General features: G+C 37.6%; 1 protein-coding gene across 1 annotated transcript in view; it reads right to left on the bottom strand.

The window, feature by feature from the left end:
- Positions 1–24,850, bottom strand: part of Slc15a5 (solute carrier family 15 member 5) — a 90,317-nt gene that overhangs the window by 25,682 nt on the left and 39,785 nt on the right. The window contains exons 6-7 of the mRNA XM_078052401.1: positions 9,914–10,102; positions 1,679–1,810 (exon numbers count right to left, since the gene is read on the bottom strand). Coding sequence (XP_077908527.1) covers positions 1,679–1,810; positions 9,914–10,102 — 321 coding nt within the window. The remainder of the gene's footprint in view (positions 1–1,678; positions 1,811–9,913; positions 10,103–24,850) is intronic.

Here is a 24,850-nt window from a genome sequence, read left to right as displayed (position 1 = left end):
GAGTGATGAATAAATGAACTTAGGTTCACTAACAATGGGGACTTCCAAATTTATGTCTAATGGCTAAAGGGAAGGTAGTTTTGGGGGAGGACTTAACCTATGAAGTGTCTAACTCTGAGTCAGTTGCTTTTGGCATACAGATGAAAAACTTAGATTTATATAAAGGTAAACTGGTAGTAATATTTTTGACTTTTCCGTTCTTTTAGAATATGTCAAACATGATTCGATGATAGAAAATATTTTAAGATAAAATTTTTGAAAACATCTTTGTTGAGTTATGTAAAGGAAACATGTTCAACACCTAAAATGTTTTAGATATCGAATATAGGTGAGATCTTTCTAGGTTATTTTTACAAAATCTTAATGCTGTGCTTTGTCCCTTGTTCATATACAAAGGATCTGATCACCAGAGGCCAGAAGCTTGCTGCCGTTTCCAGTTAGCTATGACAGTTTGGGTTTGAGAGATCTTTGAGAAATTTCAACTGTATATTACACCATTCTGTGTAGCAGAGGGCTTGGCATATAATAAATATTAAATATGTAAATTTCTCAGATAATTAATTAAAAGCCGGGGTTTGATCTCAGACATCCATCAAGATTGCTAGGTTTCTCCCCTGAACTGCACTGTACCTACCCATATTCAGCACTCTCAATTCTATTGCTTCCTTGCATTCCTGGGAATATATTATGGGTTCAGAAATTTTTATTTTGCTTGCCAGGGTATGCCCTATGCCCAATATGGTAGCAGGAAAGGAATGAGTCCCTGATAAAAAGTTTTTGAATGGAGATTTAGCATTATTCTCATGCACAGAAGTTATTTTTTTTCCTAATTTGAAAGCAGGTGTATTTAATTAGTTTGTTCTAAGAGAACACAAACCAACACTTTCTTTACATTGTTTTAAGTGCACAACCAGAAGTATTTTTGAACGTAAAAAAGAATGTTTGTGATATTTTACATAAAATAAGCAAAAGTAAGTTAAAATAAAATACAAGCTACAGTGACATTTTAAAACATTTTTTAAAAAAGTCTTTGAATTTAAAATACAGCCAAAGGCATTTCACTGTGACTACCAATCATTATTGTCATCATGTCTGAATTATTTTTTCACCCACATGTGTAATTAAGAGTAGAATTCAAATATTTGCATCTGAATTTTTCCGATTGGTTGTTTCTGTCTAAAAATCTACCTGAAAAAAAAAATTTCTAAGATCATTTGTTATTTAACTCATGATTTCTCTTTGGTGACACAGACAAAGTTTGCAGCTAATAACGAGGAAAACATCATCCAAGTACCCTGCCCTCCTACATGTGCACAGATGCTGACTTCTCTGTGGGTTGCCTGTGACAGCTATGAGGCATGGTTGAATATGGCCTCATTAAAAGACCTAATACGAATACAATGACCAGTTTGTTTTAGAATACACTAAAGAAAGACAGCAGACAGGGTCTCATGGGAAGTGACATTCTGTAATTACCTCCTCCTATCAAAAGAAAAACAATTCCCAGAAATTAATGAATACAGCAAGAGTCTATTCCCTATCTTAATTCTATCTTAATTGCAAAGTGGATCAATTAAAAAAAGACCACACTGGCAAAGCTCCCCTCTTAAGGTTTTGTCTCCCAGTTCCTTAGTCATCAAATCAATGTACATACGCATACTATAAACCTATTTTTTACCTTCTGAGATGAGATAAACCAACTCCACCAGCAGTGCCCCTGTGAAACAACCAAATCCATTGAACAGTGTCAAAAAATTCATAGAAGTTCCTCGGATGGTTCTTGGAACAAATCTGTGTGCTATTATGGAGACTGAGAGAAAAAGAGAGGATCAAAATTTAGAACATTCTCCCTAAAACACTTTCATAGATGCTGTTCAAATTAATATTGATTGTACATCAAAGAAAATTTTCTAATAAGATCAAAACTTAGGTTGGACTGTAAGATTACTATTGTAAAATATGATACAGCTTACATACGTCTTCAATGAATGAAATATGGCAAAAATATTCCCTTATACAACTATGAGGAGAATTTGATAACTTGGTAGTTGTGAGTCCTACTATACTTACCCAATTCTCTCCAATTTAAATATTTCTGATAAATTTTGGATTGACATGAGATCTGTACTAGGTGGTATGACAACAATGTATGAGATGTATGATTCTGGGATTCTATATATTCTATATAAACCATTGGATTCTATATAAACCATTGGATTCTTTGTGGAAAATTTGAATCTATCATATAAAATTTGCATAGAGATTAAAAGAATAGGCTCTGGAATAAAAAAAAAAGAATTCACTAAAATCTCATGTCAGCCATTTAGTATCGCTGTGATTTGAGTAAGTTACTTGAACTTTCCACGCGTCGATGTCATCCTCAATGAAATGGGAATAATGTCATTACTCATTTGGCGAGGTGCTGTGAGACTTACCTGCTATCCAGAGCTACAGAGAGCACTTAGTACAATGCTAACTTGTAGATAGTGAAGGAGGATTAAAAATATAACAATATTAATCTTAACAAATCAAATAGCTCCTGCTTGTGCTAGGCACCGTATGTTATCCCATTTAAGAAGAGGGTATCTACCAGATTTCAAACTATATTACAGAGCAATAGTAACAAAAACAGCATGGTACTGGTACCAAAACAGGCAGGTGGACCAACGGTACAGAATAGAGGACACAGAGACTAATCCACAAAGCTACAACTATCTTATATTTGATAAAGGAGCTAAAAGCATGCAATGGAGGAAGGATAGCATCTTCAACAAATGGTGCTGGGAAAACTGGAAATCCATATGCAACAAAATGAAACTGAATCCCCTCCTCTCACCATGCACAAAAGTTAACTCAAAATGGATCAAGGAGCTTGACATCAAATCAGAGACTCTGCGTCTGATAGAAGAAAAAGTTGGCTCCGATCTACATATTGTGGGGTCGGGCTCCAAATTCCTTAATAGGACACCCATAGCACAAGAGTTAAAAACAAGAATCAACAAATGGGACTTTCTTAAACTGAAAAGTTTTTTCTCAGCAAGAGAAACAATAAGAGAGGTAAACAGGGAGCCTACATCATGGGAACAAATTTTTACTCCTCACACTTCAGATAGAGCCCTAATATCCAGAGTATACAAAGAACTCAAAAAATTAGACAATAAGATAACAAATAACCCAATCAACAAATGGGCCAAGGACCTGAACAGACACTTCACAGAGGAGGACATACAATCAATCAACAAGTACATGAAAAAATGCTCACCATCTCTAGCAGTCAGAGAAATGCAGATCAAAACCACCCTAAGATACCATCTCACTCCAGTAAGATTGGCAGCCATTAGGAAGTCAAACAACAACAAGTGCTGGCAAGGATGTGGGGAAAAGGGTACTCTTGTACATTGCTGGTGGGACTGCAAATTGGTGCGGCCAATTTGGAAAGCAGTATGGAGATTCCTGGGAAAGCTGGGAATGGAACTACCATTTGACCCAGCTATTGCCCTTCTCGGACTATTCCCTTAAGACCTTAAAAGAGCATACTACAGGGATACTGCCACATCGATGTTCATAGCAGCACAATTCTCAATTGCTAGACTGTGGAACCAACCCAGATGCCCTTCAATAGATGAATGGTTAAAAAAAATGTGGCATTTATACACCTTGGAGTATTACGAAGCACTAAAAAATGACAAAATCATGGAATTTGCAGGGAAATGGATGGCACTAGAGCAGATTTTGCTTAGTGAAGCTAGCCAATCCCTAAAAAACAAATACCAAATGTCTTCTTTGATATAATGAGAGTAACTAAGAACAGAGCAGGGAGGAAGAGCAGGAAGAAAAGATTAACATTAAACAGAGACATGAGGTGGGAGGGAAAGGGAGAGAAAAGGGAAATTGCATGGAAATGGAGGGAGACCCTCATTGTTATACAAAATTACACATAAGAGGTTATGAGGGGAATGGGAAAAAACAAGGAGAGAAATGAATTACAGTAGATGGGGTAGAGAGAGAAGATGGGAGGGGAGGGGAGAGGGATAGTAGAGGATAGGAAAGGCAGCAGAATACAACAGTTACTAATACGGCATTATGTAAAAACGTGGATGTGTAACTGATGTGATTCTGCAATCTGTATTTGGGGTAAAAATGGGAGTTCATAACCCACTTGAATCTAATGTATGAAATATGATGTGTCAAAGAGCTTTGTAATGTTGTGAACAACCAATAAAAAAAAAAACAAAAAAAAACAAAAAAGAAGAGGGTATCTAGAAAGAGACGATAACATAATCATGAGGTCTCCAAATGGTTATCTCTTCTTCTCAAATCATGGTTGGGGTACTGGTAATGGTGGTGGCAACCGACTGAAAGAAAATTATGGAAGAAAGTTTTTAAAAATGTGAACTAAAATTATTTTTTTAAAATCAGAAATAGACTAAATAAGTATATATGATTTTGTATATACCACATTAACATAAACATATTAAAATATGCACGGCAATCTTTGGGATGCAAATTTAAAAATTTATTATACTGTGACAGCTGAGATTTGCTTTAAAATAATGCAACAGAGAGGAAGGAGGTATGGAAATGAGGATAGAGATAAAATAAGTTTGATCATGAGTTGAAAATCGTTGAAACGGTAAAATGTAGATATGAGTTTTATTTGCTAGTCTCTCTCTATTGTACCTATGCTGAAAAAAATCGTAAAGAAATACATTAAGTAACATTAACAGTTTTAACTTTGAGGGTTGAATGATTGGATTTCTAATTTTCTTCTTACTCTTGTGCTTTGCAAATTTTCCTACAGTGAGATCATAATAAATATTAAAGCTCATTTTAAAAAGAAAAGATAATAGAAAACAGATGTACTGTAAACACCAAGCCTTCAGTTTCCTTGTCTATAAGAAGAAATAAACCTTATTATCTTTTCCCTTTCCTCTCAGGAATATCTCATCCCTGGTTTACTTGTCCTTTCCCCTAGGAAAACTCCATATCTGCCCAGCACTTTTAAATGAACGTCCTATTGCACAATCAAATGTACTAATGTTCCTTCTTGCATCGATGGAACATTTCTGATTTATTTTGTGTGTCCTCCACATGTATTTATTTTACTCACCCCGATAAACATTTGGGGAAGTCCCTATCTGGGATCCAGGAAAAGTGCTGGGCACTGGGCTGAGCATGGAAAATGTTATAGGTTTATCTTTCCTAGATTTTAAGCTCTGGAAGGACAGAGAGCCGAAGAATGCACCTTACACAGGGCAGTGCTAAGAAGGCATTCAATCTCACAGCAATTGCAGATGAAGGTAATAAGGGTGTTAGGTAAAATACAGTGGAGAAGGTCTTCTACTATTGTGGCAAGCCCCACAGCTCTTGTGTAGTGCAAATCACCAGCAGGAGCCTAAATCCAAGCCCTGGAGTGTTTTCAGGAAGATCCAAATGGGACTATGACAGTATGCGGAAGGGGGCCTTGGAAAGAATTGATTCACAGCCATAGAAAAGATGTGGCTTATGAACTTTCCTCTCTATAAATACGAGGAGACAAACAATGGACAGAAAGAGTAAGTAGGTCTATTTCTTTCTCTGAGAAAAAAGCAGAACGTACAAGCCCATTATTATCTGCTGGTTAATTATTAATCCTATGCTTTTCTCTTGCTAGAACTTCTGGTGCGGTGTATAATTCATGAACACACTTTGCCAGCTCTCTGCCTGCTGGTTAATCTCTCTTTGGTGTCATTTTAGTCGTTTTTGAAAGTCTCCAGTTCCCTTTTATAGGACTTAGTTTTTCAAGTCTTCAAATCTCCATTTTTCAGGCATCTACTTGCATGTTCTGATCTTTTTCAACTTTAGTGATCATTAACTTGATTTTTTTAGGCTACAAGAAACTTCTTGCAGCCCATTAGAATGTAGATATTATCAACAAGTCTGTCCCTGTTCTGAAATTTCTATTCTACTATGAGGACACAATAAGAAAAATTCAAAGCGTATGTGAAAGCTGTCTTTCTTGCCAACAGGAGCTAGAAATGTGCCTCCAGGTGGTAGCTGGTTACTGTTTGCAAGGATGCCATATAACAGTATACGCAGACCACAAAATATAGGGCCATAACTACCTTCCTAAGGCACCTGGTGCTGGGGACTCATTGCTGGGATTCTTTTTGACTCCAGTTGTTCTTAAACAGTGAAGATATGTTTATTGTGCTCATGCAGTTATTTTGAACATGTAGAGGAAAAATAGTACAATTTTAAAAAATGGAAGTTTGTCCTTTATCACTTTTGGACTCTTTATCTCTAAAAAAACTCCAGCTTTAAATCTTGTGTTATCAGAATGTATTATGTATCACCTTTCTTTTGTGCTGTCGTTTACCATCGGGGACATTTTCCTCCATTTCTCAAAGTTGCCAGATCCTTTCTGTGTCTTGTGCTCTCTAGTATTGCTCTGGCATTAATTCTTGGCTATTCTAACATTATAGAAATCGTCTAACTTTCAGGCTGCCAAGTCTTGGTTCCTTGGTTCTTTGACCTCCAACGTCATTGTCTTCTACCCCTTTAGCTTCCACTCCATTTACACGCATAATTACAGACTGTACCTTGTGCACCCGATCAGGGCCAGCCAATTTAGCCAAGAAACATCCATCCCACCACTTATTTTTTATAAAGTTTTGTTGGGACACAGCTCTGGCAATTTGTTACCCATTGTCTATGGCTGCATTTGAACCACAATGACATGGTTGAATACTCAGAAACTGGCCTGCGGAGCCTGTTTATTATCTGACGTTTTACAAAATATTTGCCAACCCATGTCCTAAATTAGTAACTGCTCACTCCATAATCTCAGTTTCTTCCTGCCCGCTGATTACCACCTTCTATCTCTCCAACTACTCTCCACTACTTAACCATTAAAATATCACAAGCTCTACAAAATTTTTTTGTTGCTTTCTTTTTTTTTGTTTTTGTTTCGTTGTATTTTAGGGATGTGTTTAAGGCTCCCACAGCAGCGTTAAGCACATTTTAGTATTTCTGTAATAAGCAAACACGGGTAATGAGACAGCTGGAGTACAAGCTACAACAAACAAAACACATAGTTTGAAAAGTTTTCTAATTTTTTCTCATTTCTCGTGTAGCTTATCTCCAATGACCACATGGCCTGGTAGGGCAGTCCACTGACATTTATGGACTGATCCACTGTGCTTTCTTTCTCAATGCCAACGGTGCAGGGCATTATCAATAGTTTAAAAAAATATAGTACAATATAGAAATTGCTGCAGATTTCATTCATTCATTGGCCTATTTAATAAAAATATATTTATTGATAACCTGCTCTGTATGTGTAATTTTCAGGAAAGAGAAACACAAAGAAATATGAGTACGAGCCAGGAGGACAAGCATCCTGCCTGCAGGGAGCCTTCGTTTTCTTGGTGAGAGGAAGTAACACAGCAAAAGCAAATAAGGTAATTTCAAATTTTGATAAGCACAACTAAGGTATAAAAGAAAAAAGGAAAAGAAAAAAAAAGAAACAGCAAAGGGTTGGAAAGTGATAATAATAATGACTCCCAGGACAACTGGTAATTACCAAGTACGGTTTGTATATAAGGCATTGTTCTTTTTACTTCATATGAAATATTGAACTAGTCTTTCGAATAGCTCCTCATTTTATGGATGAAAAAGGCTCAAGAGTGCAAAATAATTTTCCTAAGTTCATACCACTAGTCAGTGGCACAATTGGGTTTGAACTCAGATTTGTCCAACTTTAGGACCAAAGAGCTTAACCATTATACTGCACTGCCCCCAGGAGAGTAATTGTATTTGTGTATCATTTGATTTCCAAGGAATGGCCTCTCATTTCCATGGACTTTTATCCCATGATATAGTTCAAGGCCATGCCCCCAGTGACATACTTCCTTCAGCCATGTTCTACGTATAGTTACCACCTGATGTCCATTCAAATCATTAACCCACTAAGGAGGTTACAGTCCCATGCTCTAATCATTGTTCAAAAGCTGTACCTCTGGACCTTGCTGTGTTGGTGATAATGCTTTCGAAACATGAGCTTTTCAGAACACTAAAGATCCAAACATTACAGCTGTGATATTGAGGAAGAATGGTCATTATTTGTATTTTAAAGATCTGAAGGAGAACCTCAGAGATTAAGTGAGATCCCAAGGTCTCGAGGTAGACAGAGAAAAGCTGGAAATCAAACCAAGACTTCTGTACTCTGGCTCATGTCCCCTGTAGCAGAGAAATCTATGACAGAGTTGGCGCAGTTTCCTGATGCGTAATTGAAAGAGGATGGACTGAGTGACTTGTATTACATGATGTGCCTTTTAACTGTCAATGGTGGTGAGTATGCTGAGTCACTGTTGCTAAGCTGGTTAGGATTTTCCTCCTGTATTCATTCACTCCCTATCTTACTCCACATGTAGCCCAGAAAAATCTTGGCTGACTACTTCCAAGAGTCTTTTAGAAACAGCATCAGGGAAGATCACTGAGTTTGCATAGTGGCAGTCAATTACCCTCCTTTTGTATTCCTTGCATTGTTAAAAAAAATGGTGTTCCTATCATAGAATGTCACAAAATAACTTATGCAAAACATATGGAATAAAATGATTTAGCATGATAAAAAGAGGGTGATGCACCTATGTATCTGTGACTACAGTTATACAAATTTCATTTTATTTTGATTGTTTAAAATGAATTGTTTGGGTGTCATATACATGCATATCTGAGTGTAAATGAACATTTATTAAATATATGTATTTAAGGCATTTGTAAATAATTTTTTTTTATTGGTTGTTCACATCATTACAAGGCTCTTGACATATCATATTTCAAACATTAGTTTCAAGTGAGTTATGAACTCCCATTTTTACCCCAAATACAGATTGCAGAATCACATCGGTTACACATACACATTTTTACATAATGCCATACTAGTAACTGTTGTATTCTGCTATCTTTCCTATCCTCTATGTAAATAATTTTGAAGAAAAGAGAACCATTGAAGATTTTAGGCACAAATGAAATGATTAGAATTGTCATTGTAGATGATTATTCTAAAAGGTTGTGAACTGGTTGATAGAAGGAGAGAGTTACTGGAGGTAGGAAGACAGTTAGAAGTAATAAAAATATTCTCAGTAAAGAATAACTTGGGCTGGAGTTACAATTAGAGAAATATAAGGAAATATAAACACAAGTCATGATAGGTCACACTGGTAGATGTACGTACACACACACAAACACACATAGACACATTTTACTGCACATTTTAAAACAGGAAGTTACTGAAACGCTGTGACAAATTTTAAAGTGGATACTTTAATTAATAGAAGCAATCTAGATAATACAGAAACCCTTGATATTTAATAAACTTATTTTATTAAACTAGTGATCACATTTAATCTAGTATAATTTAATTTAAAGACATTGAGTTATCAAGAAAATTGGGTCAAGTATTCATTTCATTTGCATGTTTATACACTCTCAAAATACATTAAAATGTCATTTTTAGAGGGAGTCTGTGTATGAGTTTATCTGTGAATAAGAGGGAGGGAAGAGGGAAGTGGGAAGAGGGAAGGGCTGAAACAAGAGTCTTCATTTAAGCCTGCAGGGGTTATCTCCTAGGTTTTAGCAGTTTGCCTCTTCCTGTCCTGTATCTGACCAAATGAGGATGGCCTCTGATCAGCTTAGCAAATCTTTCATTCCATCTATATCCAAGCAGAATAAATATCTATTATTTGTGTGGTAGAGGAATGAAGAAAAATATATATTTTTTTCAATGAGGGTGTTAAATAGGCTTGTTTGAAGCGCTAAGGGAAATCTCTAGCAGCGATAGATCACCTGCCACTTCAGTTGTTCCTGTCGCCAAGTGCTTTGTGGTAAAGGTCCAGTGTCTTTGACATGAGTTGATAAAATTGTTACTCACGGGCAGGGTTTACCAGAGTTTCAGCCACTCCAAGTAAAACGTACTGAAGAACCAGGTGGAAACAGGGCATGGAGGAGACAGGCAGAACTTGGCCTAAAAGAGGCTGTTCCAGCAGTGGAAAGTGTTTTCTGCGTATTTCAGAGAAGCCAGCTACCATCACAGACAACGCAGCAGAAAGATTTCCAGCAACTAAAGGAAAACAATTTTAAAAAATTAAAGAAGAGCTAGAAATCAGTGTAATAGGCCATAGTGTTTCTTACAAGTTGACACTAAGGGATATTTCCTTAACACTCCACCCTCTCCCCCCCCCCACCTGGGGAATGTCCTGACTTTTTTTGCTTTTTTCAATGCTTTATTCACTCGAATCACTCAATACAACTTCACTGTATAGTTCTCAATCAAGCAAATGATAATCCTTAATGCTGGACACTGCAATACACATAATGAATTCAAAACTAAAAATTCTTTTTTTTTTCCCTGTCCCAAGACTTTGATAGTCTTTATTTATTTATTTATTTATTTGTTTGTTTGTTTGTTTGTTTATTTATTTATTTTTAATTGGTTGTATGGTTGGTCACCTAGTGCTTAGCATCTGGCCTCTGAAAGGGCTGAGTTCACTCTCTGTTGCCTGACTCATTGGTCATGTGACCTCAGGCCAGCTATTTAAGGACAGTATCATTTTCCTTGGCTCTGAGATGGGGCAATGATGCTTTGCTTTGTAGGGTGGTTGTGAGATTTAAATAAGATGATGTTCTGGTATTATAAGGGTTCCTGGTAGGAATTAATAACCATTATAATTGAAGGTAAAACAATAGTTTTAAAACTTTATTCCCAGGTAAAATATATTATTCTAGATTTTTTTAAAAAAAATAGAAATATATATTTGAATCAAAATGACTTTGGGAAAATTTAAAATAAAGTGATCTCTTCACACAGTTTTAATATTTAAAAAATGACTTCAAAATAACATGAAAGCATATAAGTCTTAGTTTTCTGTCCTTTGATATTTGCAGAAAAAGTAAAGCAGCTAATCCAGAATTGAGGGCTAGACACTTTTGTTTAGAAATGATTTTTAAAGAGGATAATTAGTGAAGAGAAATGTATAAATGCTGGCAGTTACTCATACAGTGGTCACACTCTTGCTCTTCCTTTTATTTTGCCTTTAGGTATTATATAGGACATTTTGGTTGCAAAAGAGTAGGGGTTTTGTTACAGAGTTTGTATCTACTCTGACCATTCCATTTCTCAATTCTTCATTCATATTACTAGACTTAATCCCATCATTGGAGTAGAGGCAATCTTTGGCTTGATGGAATTTACTTGAAATTTAGAGATAGTCACATTTTGCTAAGTTGCATAAAATTTTAGATAAGGCAAAGCTTTCAATTCAGAAAAATCAATCTAATGTTTAAATAGCTTCTTGTTTATTTTGGTTGATAGAGAAACCGGTAGGTAAATTTTTGATTCTATCTCAGCATTTAAATGTGTCCACAAAGACTGCTTTTTACTGGGTCCCCAAGAAATGAAAGGTCTTTAAAAAAGAATAACAGTTAACAATTGTTTGAGGAAATTTTTACTTATCACTATTTTAAATTTAGTTCTGTATAGACTCATTCATAGAGAAGCAGACATTTGGGTTCTTCTGTATAGGATTCATAAAAATATTAATCTCATAAATAATCACCTTTAAGAGAAAATTCCTCACAAATTGCATTTATCTTCATTACTTAACACTTTATAAACTCATCAGAAGGAATACTAATATGTCACTTAGTATTTAATATTTACTCCATTGCTGCTACATGCAAGGTAGTATGCTGGGCACAGTAGTGTATAGAAAAGGAAAGTCTGTTCTCAGTCATTGCAGACTCATATACTGTTTTGGGGAATATAAAAAAAGGACTCATTTCTAGTAGGAGAGGTGAAAAACCCTTGCTTTAAGGAAAGAAGAGTTTCCATATGAAAAGGTGAAGGCATCACAAACGGCACAAACCAAGACTGTGAAAGTATCATACACATTTCCAGAATGGGGAGAAGCTCAAGTTATTTGGGAATCAGGGGAGATGATAGATCGAGGTCAGATCATAGAGGCATTTAATACACTTTGGAGGAATTTAAAAATTACTCTGAAGATAATAGAATCATTGAAGATTCTAGACACAAGTGAAATGATGGGCCTTGCCATTTAGGATGATGACTCTCAAGGTCAGGTGCTGGTTGATGGAATGGGAATGACGTTGGAGGTGGGAAGACAGGAGGTTATAAGAATAATCCTGTAAAGTATAAAAGGGGCTTGAGATACAATCAAGACTTCCACGTACTTCAGGGAAACACAAGGAAGGTGGAAACAGAGGGGGGGAGAGTCCACTTATGAAACCATAGGAGTGAAGCCAGGAGGAAGGAGGACGGTAATATTGGGAAGAGTCCTGGTGACTGCAGAGGTGATACTGACAATGTAAATGAGATCCACAAGTAGATAAAGAGAAAGGAATTTAATTTGGGGTTTAACTGGAGGTACAAAGGGGTTCTCTAGATAGAAATGATTAGGAAACAATTGAAAATATGAACCCTAGCTCTGGAGATGGCTTGAATCAAAAGAAAGGTTAATTATATCATTTTCTTAGAGTGGAAGTTTATTCAGGTGGCATGGCCAGAGGCTACAGTGAGACTTTAGGATCAGGTGAAATCAAGAAAGGATTGAATTGGGGCTGGGGATGTGGCTCAAGCGGTAGCATGCTCGCCTGGCGTGCATGCGGCCCGGGTTCGATTCTCAGCACCACATGCAAACAAAGATGTTGTGTCCACCGAAAACTAAAATAAATAAATAAATATTAGGAAATTCTCTCTCTCTTTCTAAAAAAGAGAGAGAGAGAGAGGATTGAAAGAGAGGAGAATATCTAAGCAATTGCATTTGAGACAAGCAAAAAGAATAAAACTAGTGAAATAAAACAGCAGAAAGATAAAGATTGAAGGAAGGTTTCTAGGAGGAAGACATACCAAACAGAACTTTTCAGTGCTTCTCCTTCACTCTTCCCAGACTCCTTCACATCTTTTAGATTTGCTATTAGGAGTCTCGTTTCCTTCCCTCCATCTCCAAATATATCATTAAGTTTCGTAGATTCTATTTCTAAAATACATGGAAAATTGACCTGATTCTCTTCATGGCCACTGCCACTATTCTAAACCAAATTATTCTCATTTTTAACCCAGACTATGTGCTATAGTATATTTATTTATTTATTTTTTCTGATTTGAAATTCTTTTTATTGGTTGTTCAAAACATTACAAAGCTCTTGACATATCATATTTCATACATTTGATTCAAGTGGGTTATGAACTCCCATTTTTACCCCGTATACAGATTGCAGAATCACATCGGTTACACATCCACGTTTTTACATAATGCCCTATTAGTAACTGTTGTATTCTGCTACCTTTCCTATCCCCTACTATCCCCCCTCCCCTCCCCTCCCCTCCCATCTTCTCTCTCTACCGCATCTACTGTAATTCATTTCTCTCCCTTGTTTTTTTCCCTTTCCCCTCACTTCATCTTACATGTAATTTTGTATAACAATGAGGGTCTCCTTCCATTTCCATGCAATTTCCCTTCTCTCTCCCTTTCCCTCCCACCTCTTGTCCCTGTTTAATGGTGATCTTCTTCTCATGCTCTTCCTCCCTTCTCTGTTCTTAGTTGCCCTCCTAATATCAAAGGAGACATTTGTTATTTGTTTTTTAGGGATTGGCTAGCTTCACTTAGCATAATCTGCTCTAATGCCATCCATTTCCCTGAAAATGCCATGATTTTGTCATTTTTTAGTGCTGAGTAATACTCCATTGTGTATAAATGCCACATTTTTTTAATACATTCATCTATTGAAGGGCATCTAGGGTGGTTCCACAGTCTAGTTATTGTGAATTGTGCTGCTATGAACATCGATGTAGCTGTATTCCTATAATACGCTCTTTTAAGATCTTTGGGGAATAGTCCAAGAAGGAGAAAGGATAGCATCTTCAACAAATGGTGCTGGGAAAACTGGAAATCCATATGCAACAAAATGAATCTGAATCCCTTTCTCTCGCCATGCACAAAAGTTAACTCAAAATGGATCAAGGAGCTTGATATCAAAACAGAGACTCTGTGTCTGATAGAAGAAAAAGTTGGCTCTAATCTACATATTGTGGGGTCGGGCTCCAAATTCCTTAATAGGACACCCATAGCACAAGAGTTAATAACAAGAATCAACAAATGGGACTTACTTAAACTGAAAAGTTTTTTCTCAGCAAGAGAAACAATAAGAGAGGTAAATAGGGAGCCTACATCATGGGAACAAATTTTTACTCCTCACACTTCAGATAGAGCCCTAATATCCAGAGTATACAAAGAACTCAAAAAAATTAGACAAAAAGACAACAAATAACCCAATCAACAAATGGGCCAAAGACCTGAACAGACACTTCTCAGAGGAGGACATACAATCAACCAACAAGTACATGAAAAAATGCTCACCATCTCTAGCAGTCAGAGAAATGCAAATCAAAACCACCCTAAGATACCATCTCACTCCAGTAAGTTTGGCAGCCATTAGGAAGTCCAACAACAACAAGTGCTGGCGAGGATGTGGGGAAAAGGGTACACTTGTTCATTGTTGGTGGGACTGCAAATTGGTGCAGTCAATTTGGAAAGCAGTATGGAGATTCCTGGGAAAGCTGGGAATGGAACCACCATTTGACCCAGCTATTGCCCTTCTCAGTCTATTCCCCTGTGCCATAGCATATTAAGTGGTCTTCCTACTTCCACTCTTGTCCATGTCTAACCTATCAAGCACCCAGTCTGAGTGATCCCATGTAAATGCAAATTGAGATGTAACTCTTCTGCTTAAATCCCTTCTACCGGTCTCCATAGGATTCAGAGGACATCCCTAATCCATAACATGGCCTACATGATCTTGCCTCTGCTTGTTACTTCTCTCTAATTGCTTCCCACTTTCTTTTCTCTGACCATATTTCAGCCTCATTGATCTTCTTTGTCTTTCTTGTGTATCTTAGACTCTCCTGACTTTAGAGACTTTAATTTGTTTCTACCTGTAAAACATTTTCTCCCACTCTTCATGGGTCTAATGCCTATTTGTCCTTCAGATATGCACTTTATAATCTAAATTAGATCCTGCTTGTTATTCTCCCCATTATATTCATCTTTCCACCATATTTACCCTAATTTGAAATGAAATGTTTTTAATGTGTTCATGTATACCATGCCTGTTTCAGTTACTTGTTTGGAAGTTTCGTAGAAGATTAGATGACACAAATTGGAAATGATTGGATTTGATTGGAAATGATTTTGTTTTGTTTACTACTTTACTACCAAGACAAGTTCCTTGGTCCACCTTAGGTAAAACACACACACACACACACACACACACACACACACACACACACACACGAGTAAATGACCACATAATTAAAAATCTTGAGAAACAGAAGATAAGGAAACATAGGACAAGCCAGCTGTGCTGATGAGTGTATCGGTTACCATTTACATTCAACAGGACTCCCATGATGAAATCATAAAGCAAGGGTTTGAAGTAAGAGTGGGGGTGAGTGTGTATAGGTTTGTGTCATCTAATCTTCTAGGAAGTTAGATGTGTAGAAATGGAGAACACTTAACAATTGCTTAACAATTTAGCAGGATGACAAAAAACTGTTTTGTAAGAGGTGAAGATTCCTTTCTCTTTCTATGCAGAGAGGAAGAGCCAGTAGAGATGAGAAAAAGTTAAAGATATAAGAGCAAGAAACCAATAATGCAGAAATGTCCTAAAGAAGACAGGAGAGAAGAAGAAGGATAGTGAGCTCCAAGAGGATGATGATAGCAAAGAATAAAACAAGCTCCTTAAAAGAAAAATATACATATATATTCAGAATATAGAGAAGACTGAGGAACAGAACGGTGAATATGAGGCGATATGTACTATATATTTTGACAACCACTATTGGGTTTAGCCAAAGACAGGAAGTCTGATGAAATTAGAGTTGTTGTCTTGATTTGTACTTATGTTACTAAGGCTTTTTTTTTTCCTCTCAAAGTGCAAGAGCTGAATGATCAATGGATATACAACTCAATACTTTTCCCATTTATACTTATCTTTTGACATAAAGGTAAACGATTAAAATGATAATGCATTATATAATTTGTTTACAAAATTTAGAGGCAGTTTAAAAATGCTTTCACCAAGACAATGAGACATTGGAGGATTTTTATTTTTAGTTAAGAAAAGGGAAAAAGTTGTCCAACAATTATATTCTTCAATTCATGATTAATCAGGTTTAGGACTTAGAGAATGGCTAAGCATCTTTCTGATTGAATTGTCTCCACCAGCAGAGCTGAGTATGATTCACACTAGGTGTGTGACTGTCAGTGGTCAAATCACTTTGTTTCAGAGTCCTTGATATCTTTTGCAGAGTTTGGTATGAGCTGAGATGCAATGGTGAAGGTTCTTTGCATGTTGGAAAGAGCTATGGAAGTTTGTGAGAGTTTCAAGATTCTGCTGTACAACCAATAGATTTTTATGTCTATTCCAATATTTAAATAGATACAAAGACTGCTAGTTAAGATGGCTGAGTGATCATACAATTTTGTCTCCTTCCCCTAATACCAGTTTAATGATAGTAGAGAAATTTTAGAAAGGTAAAATATCAGAAAGAGAAAACACTGGACAGGAGATTCATTTTTTTTTTAAATTAGAAAGAGAACTGATTGGTAGCTACAACCTAAACTGCTGAAAGAGAAACTTAAAAATTATAATCCTAGTTACCTTAAACAATCGTTTAGGAGCTTACAACTTGGAGACCCTGGCTACTGTTGAGAGCCACAGCCAAAGGGGCCCCAGCAAACTTCCAGCTGCCAGCAAGCTTCAGACTGCCCCAGCAACATCTAGCTGATTGGCTCCTCTGCGGTGATGTTCATTGGGCTGTTTCCCTGCCCTTCAGACTGCCAGCTGATGATTGGCTCACAGCGGCCCCAGCAACATCTAGCTGATTGGCTCCTCCACGGAGCTGCTCATTGGGTGACTTCTTTGGCTCTGCCCACGCAACCCAGCCAATCGGCCTCAAGAGAGGAGGATTGTGGGAGGTTGAGAGGCTGGTGTGGGGGAGAGAGGCTTGTGGAAGCCGGTGGTGGCAGTTGGGCTCTGAGGGTTTTTCCCTGGAGCTGTTTTGTTTGGCGTTTGTAGTTCTAAAAATAAAGTTAGTTTCTTTTTGACAAGTGGCTCCTGATTTGTGCCAAGCCAGACTTCGGCATTTGGTGGCTCGCACGGGGAACAACTGAGGGTAAGTAAACTGCTCGCCCCTGAGGGCAGGGCTAGAGGATGGGTAGCCATTCTAAGTCTCCTCTTTTGTTTTGCTTCGTTTTTGTTTTAACTTGCCTGTCCCTGGAGATGAGTGAGAGGGAAGAAAAACCACTCACATCTGAGGAAAAACTATTTGCGTTTGAGGAACAGATAGGGAGAAAGGACGGATGCATATGTCAGGAGGATAGAAAGGCTGTTATAATGATTTTGTGTGGTTCCCTTTTTATTGGATTCTGTCTCGGTTTTGTTTGGCGTCATCTTGTTGGGTTGTATTATAGTAGAAATACGGGATCAGCAATTAGTAAAAAACAAACCGAAAGAGTGTTAAGTAAATTGTTAGAGGAAGGAAGCTTCCCAGTAAAATCAAGAGCAGTCAGGGCATACGTTGATGTAATACAAGAATATAGCCCATGGCTTTTTAAGGAGGAGTTGTTAGATATATCACAATGGAACCATCATGGTGAAGATTTAAAAAGAATAGAAAAGAACAACCCAGGGACTCTGCCAGTTGGCACATTGTCATTGTGGACGTTGGTATCTAGTTTGCTTAGTCCAAAGCCTTCAGTTCAGACAGAGGTAGAGGAAGAAGAAGACATATTGATTCAAGTAGAAGAGGAAGTCTCTCAAGTTAGTCAGACAGAGGAAAAGATTCAAGTAAAAGCTCGAGCTAGTCAGAAAGAGGAAAAGATTCAAGTAAAAGAGAAGGTCTTTCGAGATAGTGAGACAGAGGAAGGAAGTTTAGAGCAGAAAAATCTATCAGGGGAAAAGTTAAAACAGGAGACTGCTAATAAGACCCTTTTATTAGAGAGCGTAAGTGTCCAACCAACAGCACCGCCTCTACAGGAGACTGCTACTAACAGCATTCTATCACCAGAGGGCGTAAGTGTTCAACCAACAGCGCCACCTCTACAGGAGACTGCTACTAACAGCACTCTATCACCAGAGGGCATAAGTGTCCAATCAACAGCACCACCTCCATATGCTAAGAGACTCCCAACCCCCGCAGTTGATAGTTGGGATCCTGAGACAGGATCTCAAGTATGCCCTGTATTTGAGGTAGGAGGGCAGCGAACTTACCAGGGTTTAAATTTCAAATCAGTGAAGGAGCTAAAAGAGGCTGTAACAACCTATGGTCCTCAAGCACCCTTCACTGTAAGCTTGGTCGAATCCATTACCAACTTAAGCATGACGCCAGCAGATTGGGCTAGTTTGTGTAAAGCTGTGCTAAATGGAGGACAATACCTGTTATGGAAGGTTGCCAATGAGGAATTTTGCAAGGAGATGGCTAGTCGAAATGCAGCAGCTGGTTATCCTCAGAGAAATCTAGATATGTTGTTAGGAAAGGGACCTTATGAGGATCGGCAGCAACAAAATGCATATGATCCTGGTGTATATTTACAAATTGCTGTAGATGCAGTTAGGGCATGGAAGACTTTACAAGAACCTGGAGGTTTACAAGGTCAATTATCTAAGATAATACAAGGAGCTAATGAACCTTACGCTGAATTTGTAGATAGGCTTATTCAAACAGCTACCAGAGTTTTTGGGAATACAGAACAAGCAATGCCATTAATAAAACAACTGGCTTATGACCAAGCGAATCGTTGGTGTAGAGATATCATTAGACCATGGAAACAGGAAGATTTAAACACATATATTAAATTATGTAGAGACATTAATGAACAAAGGCAAATTGTGGCAGCTGCAGTAAAACAGGCTTTAGATGCCAGAGACATTAATGAACAAGGGCAAATTGTGGCAGCTGCAGTAAAACAGGCTTTAGATGCCAGAGACATTAATGAACAAGGGCAAATTGTGGCAGCTGCAGTAAAACAGGTTTTAGATGCCAGAGACATTAATGAACAAGGGCAAATTGTGGCAGCTGCAGTAAAACAGGCTTTAGATGCCAGGCCAAGAACATGCTACAATTGTCAACAAACAGGACATTTTAAAAGGAATTGCCCCATAGGAGGAGGGTTTAACAAAACTAGGTATCAAACAAGTAGAATACCGGGTATTTGCCCACGATGCCGTAGAGGGAGACATTGGGCTAATGAATGCCGTTCTCAAACCACCATAGAGGGTACTCCATTATATTGGGCTAATGAATACCGTCCTCAAACCACCATAGAGGGTACTCCATTATCAAAAAACGAACAAGGACAAGGTGTTTATCCACAATATCGTGGACAAAGGCATCGGGCTCCGTTGCCAAAAAATGGACAGGGGGCCCCAATGCTCCGGGGCCCCAAACCACAAATATACGGAGCACTGGAGGAACCCAGCAACCCCAGCAACCCCGTCAGGGTAGTGCCCAGCACATCAGATCCCTCATCAGACAAACCAGAGGGAGCGCAGGGTTGGACATCTGCGCCTCCACCAAATCAGTACTAACTCCAGAGATGGGAGTTCAAATCATTCCCACAGGGGTAAAAGGACCTCTTCCCAAAGGAACAGTAGGCTTATTATTGGGACGCAGCTCTTCTACTCTAAAAGGACTTTTGATAAGTCCTGGGGTAATTGATTCCAATTATGAAGGTGAAATAAAAATTATAGCCAGTTCTCCAAAGGGTATATCAGTAATTTCACCAGGAGATAGAATAGCACAGTTACTAATAATACCAAGCCTACATGATAAATTTTCCAGTCATGTTGTAGAAAGAGGTTCCAAGGGATTAGGCTCCACAGGTGTAGATTGGGCTATGCTTTCTTTAAATTTAGATTCTCGCCCCATGCTAAAACTATTCAAGGACATGAATTTAATGGGCTACTGGATACAGGTGCAGACCTTAGCATCATCTCTCGTCAAGAATGGCCAAAACATTGGCCATTACAACAAGCCACTCAATCGCTTCGAGGCCTAGGAGTGGCGACTAATCCCGATAGAAGTGCAATGCTATTAGATTGGAAGGATCCTGAAGGATGTGAAGGAACTATACAGCCATATGTATTGGATCATCTTCCCGTAAATTTATGGGGACGAGATGTCTTAGATCAATTAGGTTTGACATTAACAAATAATATCAATCAAAATGCACCCACTATTATGGCTAGACAAGGTTTTAGGAAAGGAAAAAGATTAGAAAGACAAGAACAATGTATAGCAGCACCAATACAAATAGATCAAGGAACAGACAGACATGGGTTGGATTTTCACAAAGGGCCACTGAGACAATAAAAATTACATGGAAATCAGAAAGACCAGTATGGGTTCCTCAGTGGCCCTTGACTAAAGAAAAGACACAAGTAGCCCATGATCTGGTCAAACAACAATTAGCGGAAGGACATATACAACCTTCTGTATCTCCCCATAATACTCCCATTTTTGTCATCAAAAAGAAATCTGGTAAATGGAGATTACTGCAAGATTTAAGAGCCATTAACAATGAAATGGTCATTATGGGACCTGCTCAATCGGGGATTCCTCAATTGTCTGCTTTGCCAAAAACTTGGTATGTTTTAGTTATAGATATTAAAGATTGTTTTTTTTCAATTCCAATTCATCCTGAGGATAGTCCACGTTTTGCATTTACTATCCCTGCACTAAATCATGAAGGTCCTGATCAGAGATATGAATGGAAAGTACTCCCTCAAGGGATGGCTAACAGCCCAACTATGTGTCAAATTTATGTTAACAAAGTAATCCAGCCACTTAGAAATCAAAATCCTGAACTACAAATATTTCATTATATGGATGATGTATTATTAGCACACAAAGCTAAAAACACATTGCTAGAATGTTATGCCACACTTACAAACTTATTAAAAAATTATAATCTAGAGATAGCAATAGATAAAGTACAATTAAATTTTCCAATTAATTATTTGGGAGTTCTATTATCCTCAACCATGGTCCGTCCACCAAAAATTCAAATACGAGTAGATCAACTCAAATCACTTAATGACTTTCAAAAGTTATTAGGAGACATAAATTGGATAAGGCCTTATCTAGGTATTCCAACAGGAGAATTGGGACCTTTATTTGATATCCTAAAAGGTCCATCAGATCCAAATTCACCCCGAATGTTAACGCCTGAAGCAAGAAAGGCATTAAAAATCATTGAAACATATATGGAAAATATGCATTTGGATAGAATTGATATAAGTTTGCCTTTATTATTTATTGTACTACCAACAAAAAATATTCCTACAGGAGTATTTTGGCAAGAAGGTCCATTATTATGGATACATTTATCTTATTCTCCTAACACTATTCTTACTAGATATCCTGAGGCTGTAGGACAATTAATACTCAAAGGAATAAAAACAGCAAAGGCAGTGTTTGGAATTTCTCCCCATAAAATTATTACTCCATATACTATGAATCAAATTGATGAATTAGCTAATGAGTTAAATACTTGGGCAATAATAATGTGCAAATCTAATGTTTCATTTGATAACCACTTACCATCTAATCCTTTATTGTCTTTTTGGTCATTGCATCCTGTAATTTTTCCAAAAATGACAAGAAAAACACCTATCATGAATGCTCCAAATATATTCACTGATGGGTCAAATAATGGTACAGCAGCAATAGTTACACCTGATCAAACTTTTACATTTTTAGTACCCAAACAATCAGCTCAAAAGGTAGAGCTTAATGCAGTATTACAAACTTTTGTGATGTTTAAAGATTCTGTATTTAATTTATTTTCTGATAGCCAGTATATAGTTAATGCTATAGTATCCCTTGAAGATGCTGGTAGAATTTCCCCTTCTTCTACTGTTTTCTCTTTGTTTTCCACTATACAAAGTTTAATCTGGGACAGAAAAGATCCATTCTTTATAGGACATATCAGGGCACATACAGGATTGCCTGGAGCCCTTAGTTTAGGCAATGATTTAGCAGATAAAACTACACGTGACATACATATTTTCTCTGTACTAGAAGAAGCTATAAATTTTCATGAAAGATTCCATGTCAATGCTAATACTTTACAAAAGCGTTTTAAAATAACTAAGGAACAAGCTAGACAAATAATAAAACAATGTCAAAATTGTGTGACCTTTTTACCACAAGTTAATCTTGGAGTCAATCCTAGAGGATTGATGCCTAACCATATTTGGCAGATGGACGTCACACACTTGCCAGAATTTGGAAAATTAAAATATTTGCATGTTACAGTTGATACTTCTTCTGGATTTTTGATGGGCTCCCTTCATGCCGGCGAAAAAACTAAAGATGTTATAGCTCATTGCTTACAAAATTTTGCCACTGTGGGCATTCCAAAACAGTTAAAAACAGATAATGCCCCTGGTTATACGTCTACTTCTTTTAAACAATTTTGCTCATCATTTGGCATTACTCATATAACAGGAATCCCATACAATCCACAGGGACAAGGCATAGTTGAAAGAGCTCATCAAACTATTAAAATGTATTTATTAAAGCAAAAAGATGGAATTGGGAAGGGGTATATATTCCCCAAAGATAAACTTAAAATAACCCTTTTTACTCTAAACTTTTTAAATTTGGATTCATCAGGACTTAGTGCTGCAGAAAGGCATATGTGTCCAAAAAATGTACATAAGCCCAAGGTACTTTGGAAAGATATTCTAACAGGTCAATGGAAAGGTCCTGACCCAGTAATTGTCTGGAATCGGGGGTCTGTTTGTGTGTTTCCACAGGAAGAACAGCAGCCAATTTGGATTCCAGAGAGATTAACCAAGGTTCTGACCCAGAACAACAGCCGATTTGGATTTCAGAGAGATTAACCAAGGTTCTGACCCAGTGATTGTCTGGAGTCGGGGGCCTGTTTGTGTGTTTCCACAGGGAGAACAGCAGCTGATTTGGATTCCGGAGAGATTAACTAAAATCCTGACCCAGTGATTGTCTGGAGTCGGGGGTCTGTTTTTGTGTTTCCACAGGGAGAACAGCAGCCGATTTGGATTCCAGAGAGATTAACTAAAGCGATTTCTACAGACCAAAAAGAAGATGATTTAGCTCAAATCCATAATAGCTGATATCCAAAACTCCAATTTGGCTATCCTTACATCTGCAACAGAACCAGGATGCTTTTTTCAATATCTATTTTATTATTGCCCTTTCCCATATCATGAAGTTCTATTTTATTTTTTTGAGCTCATACAGACCTAGGTTAATGTTTTGCTGATCAGTTCTATTTTTTTTTGACTATAGAGTTTTTAAACATTGCAATAGAGATTTTACCTGTAAAAAGTTATAAGGCCTTTACTATTATGTTATGTGTTGTATGTATTATATTATGTGTGCACACTTGTGTTTTGTGTTATATGTTTGAATGTACGTATGTCCAATGTACGTATTTCCATATATCATATATGATGAGCGCTCATGAAAAGATGGATCCAAATATTTTTTTTTATTCACGTGATTTAAATGGTTTAATTTAAATTGGGTAAATAACTGTTAAGAATTGTTTTAATATGTAAACAAAAAAGGAGGTTAACAGATCTGTTTATTTACTCTCACCTTTCGTTTTCATTATATTTAATAATTCTCTTCACTATAATGTAAATTGTTAAGAAAATTGTTTTCTTTTAGTGCCTTCTGAAATGTTACCTAATTTTTTCTTTAGCCATTATTGCCAGAATTTCTATCTTCAGATGAAGATAATATAAATTATTAAGAAAATTGTTTTCTTTTAGTGTCTTCTGGAATGTTACCTAATTTTTTCTTTAGCCATTATTGCCAGAATTTCTATCTTCATCCCAGTGCCGATGAAGATAATATAAATTGTTAAGAAAATTGTTTTCTTTTAGTGTCTTCTGGAATGTTACCTAATTTTTTCTTTAGTCATTATTGCCAGAATTCCTATCTTCATCCCTGTGCCGGTGAAGACAAAGATAAAACTAATCTACAGTTTCTGCAATAGCCATCACTGAACTGCTTACAGAACTTGCACTGAACTGCTTACAGAACTATGTGTCACTTGTATGCATTATGAACTATCTGTTGGTGCAGCGACTTGTGGTAGTGTTGGGGTATTTTTGCTGATGATATCATCGGTGGTACAATTTTCCCAAAAGGAGCCGTCAATTGACTTGGTATATCTTCCTCCCTTCTGCTTGTCATGATCATTCAGCTAAAATTTGGGGGTCAACAGAGGTGAGGCAAAGAACCTCACCACCCCCCCACCCCCCCACCCCCCGCTGAGACCTCTCCACAGGTGTGGCTGTATACTGGACCGGTAGTCAATGACGGGTAAGATCCAATTACAATGGTACCAACCTAAGACAGGAGGCTGACGCCCTGAGGTCAGCTCATCCGAAGACGGGTAAGGACCATATGTATTGGACAACCTAAGGCAGGCACGGTCCCTAAGCCACATGCTTGTTGTTTAAACAGAGAGGGGGAGATGTTGAGAGCCACAGCCAAAGGGGCCCCAGCAAACTTCCAGCTGCCAGCAAGCTTCAGACTGCCCCAGCAACATCTAGCTGATTGGCTCCTCTGCGGTGATGTTCATTGGGCTGTTTCCCTGCCCTTCAGACTGCCAGCTGATGATTGGCTCACAGCGGCCCCAGCAACATCTAGCTGATTGGCTCCTCCACGGAGCTGCTCATTGGGTGACTTCTTTGGCTCTGCCCACGCAACCCAGCCAATCGGCCTCAAGAG

This window comes from Ictidomys tridecemlineatus, chromosome 6, assembly GCF_052094955.1.
Source record: "Ictidomys tridecemlineatus isolate mIctTri1 chromosome 6, mIctTri1.hap1, whole genome shotgun sequence".
NCBI classification, from domain to species: Eukaryota; Metazoa; Chordata; class Mammalia; order Rodentia; family Sciuridae; genus Ictidomys; species Ictidomys tridecemlineatus.
The sequence above is the reverse complement of the archived record's forward strand: the minus strand, read 5'-3'. Positions and strand labels throughout refer to the sequence as shown.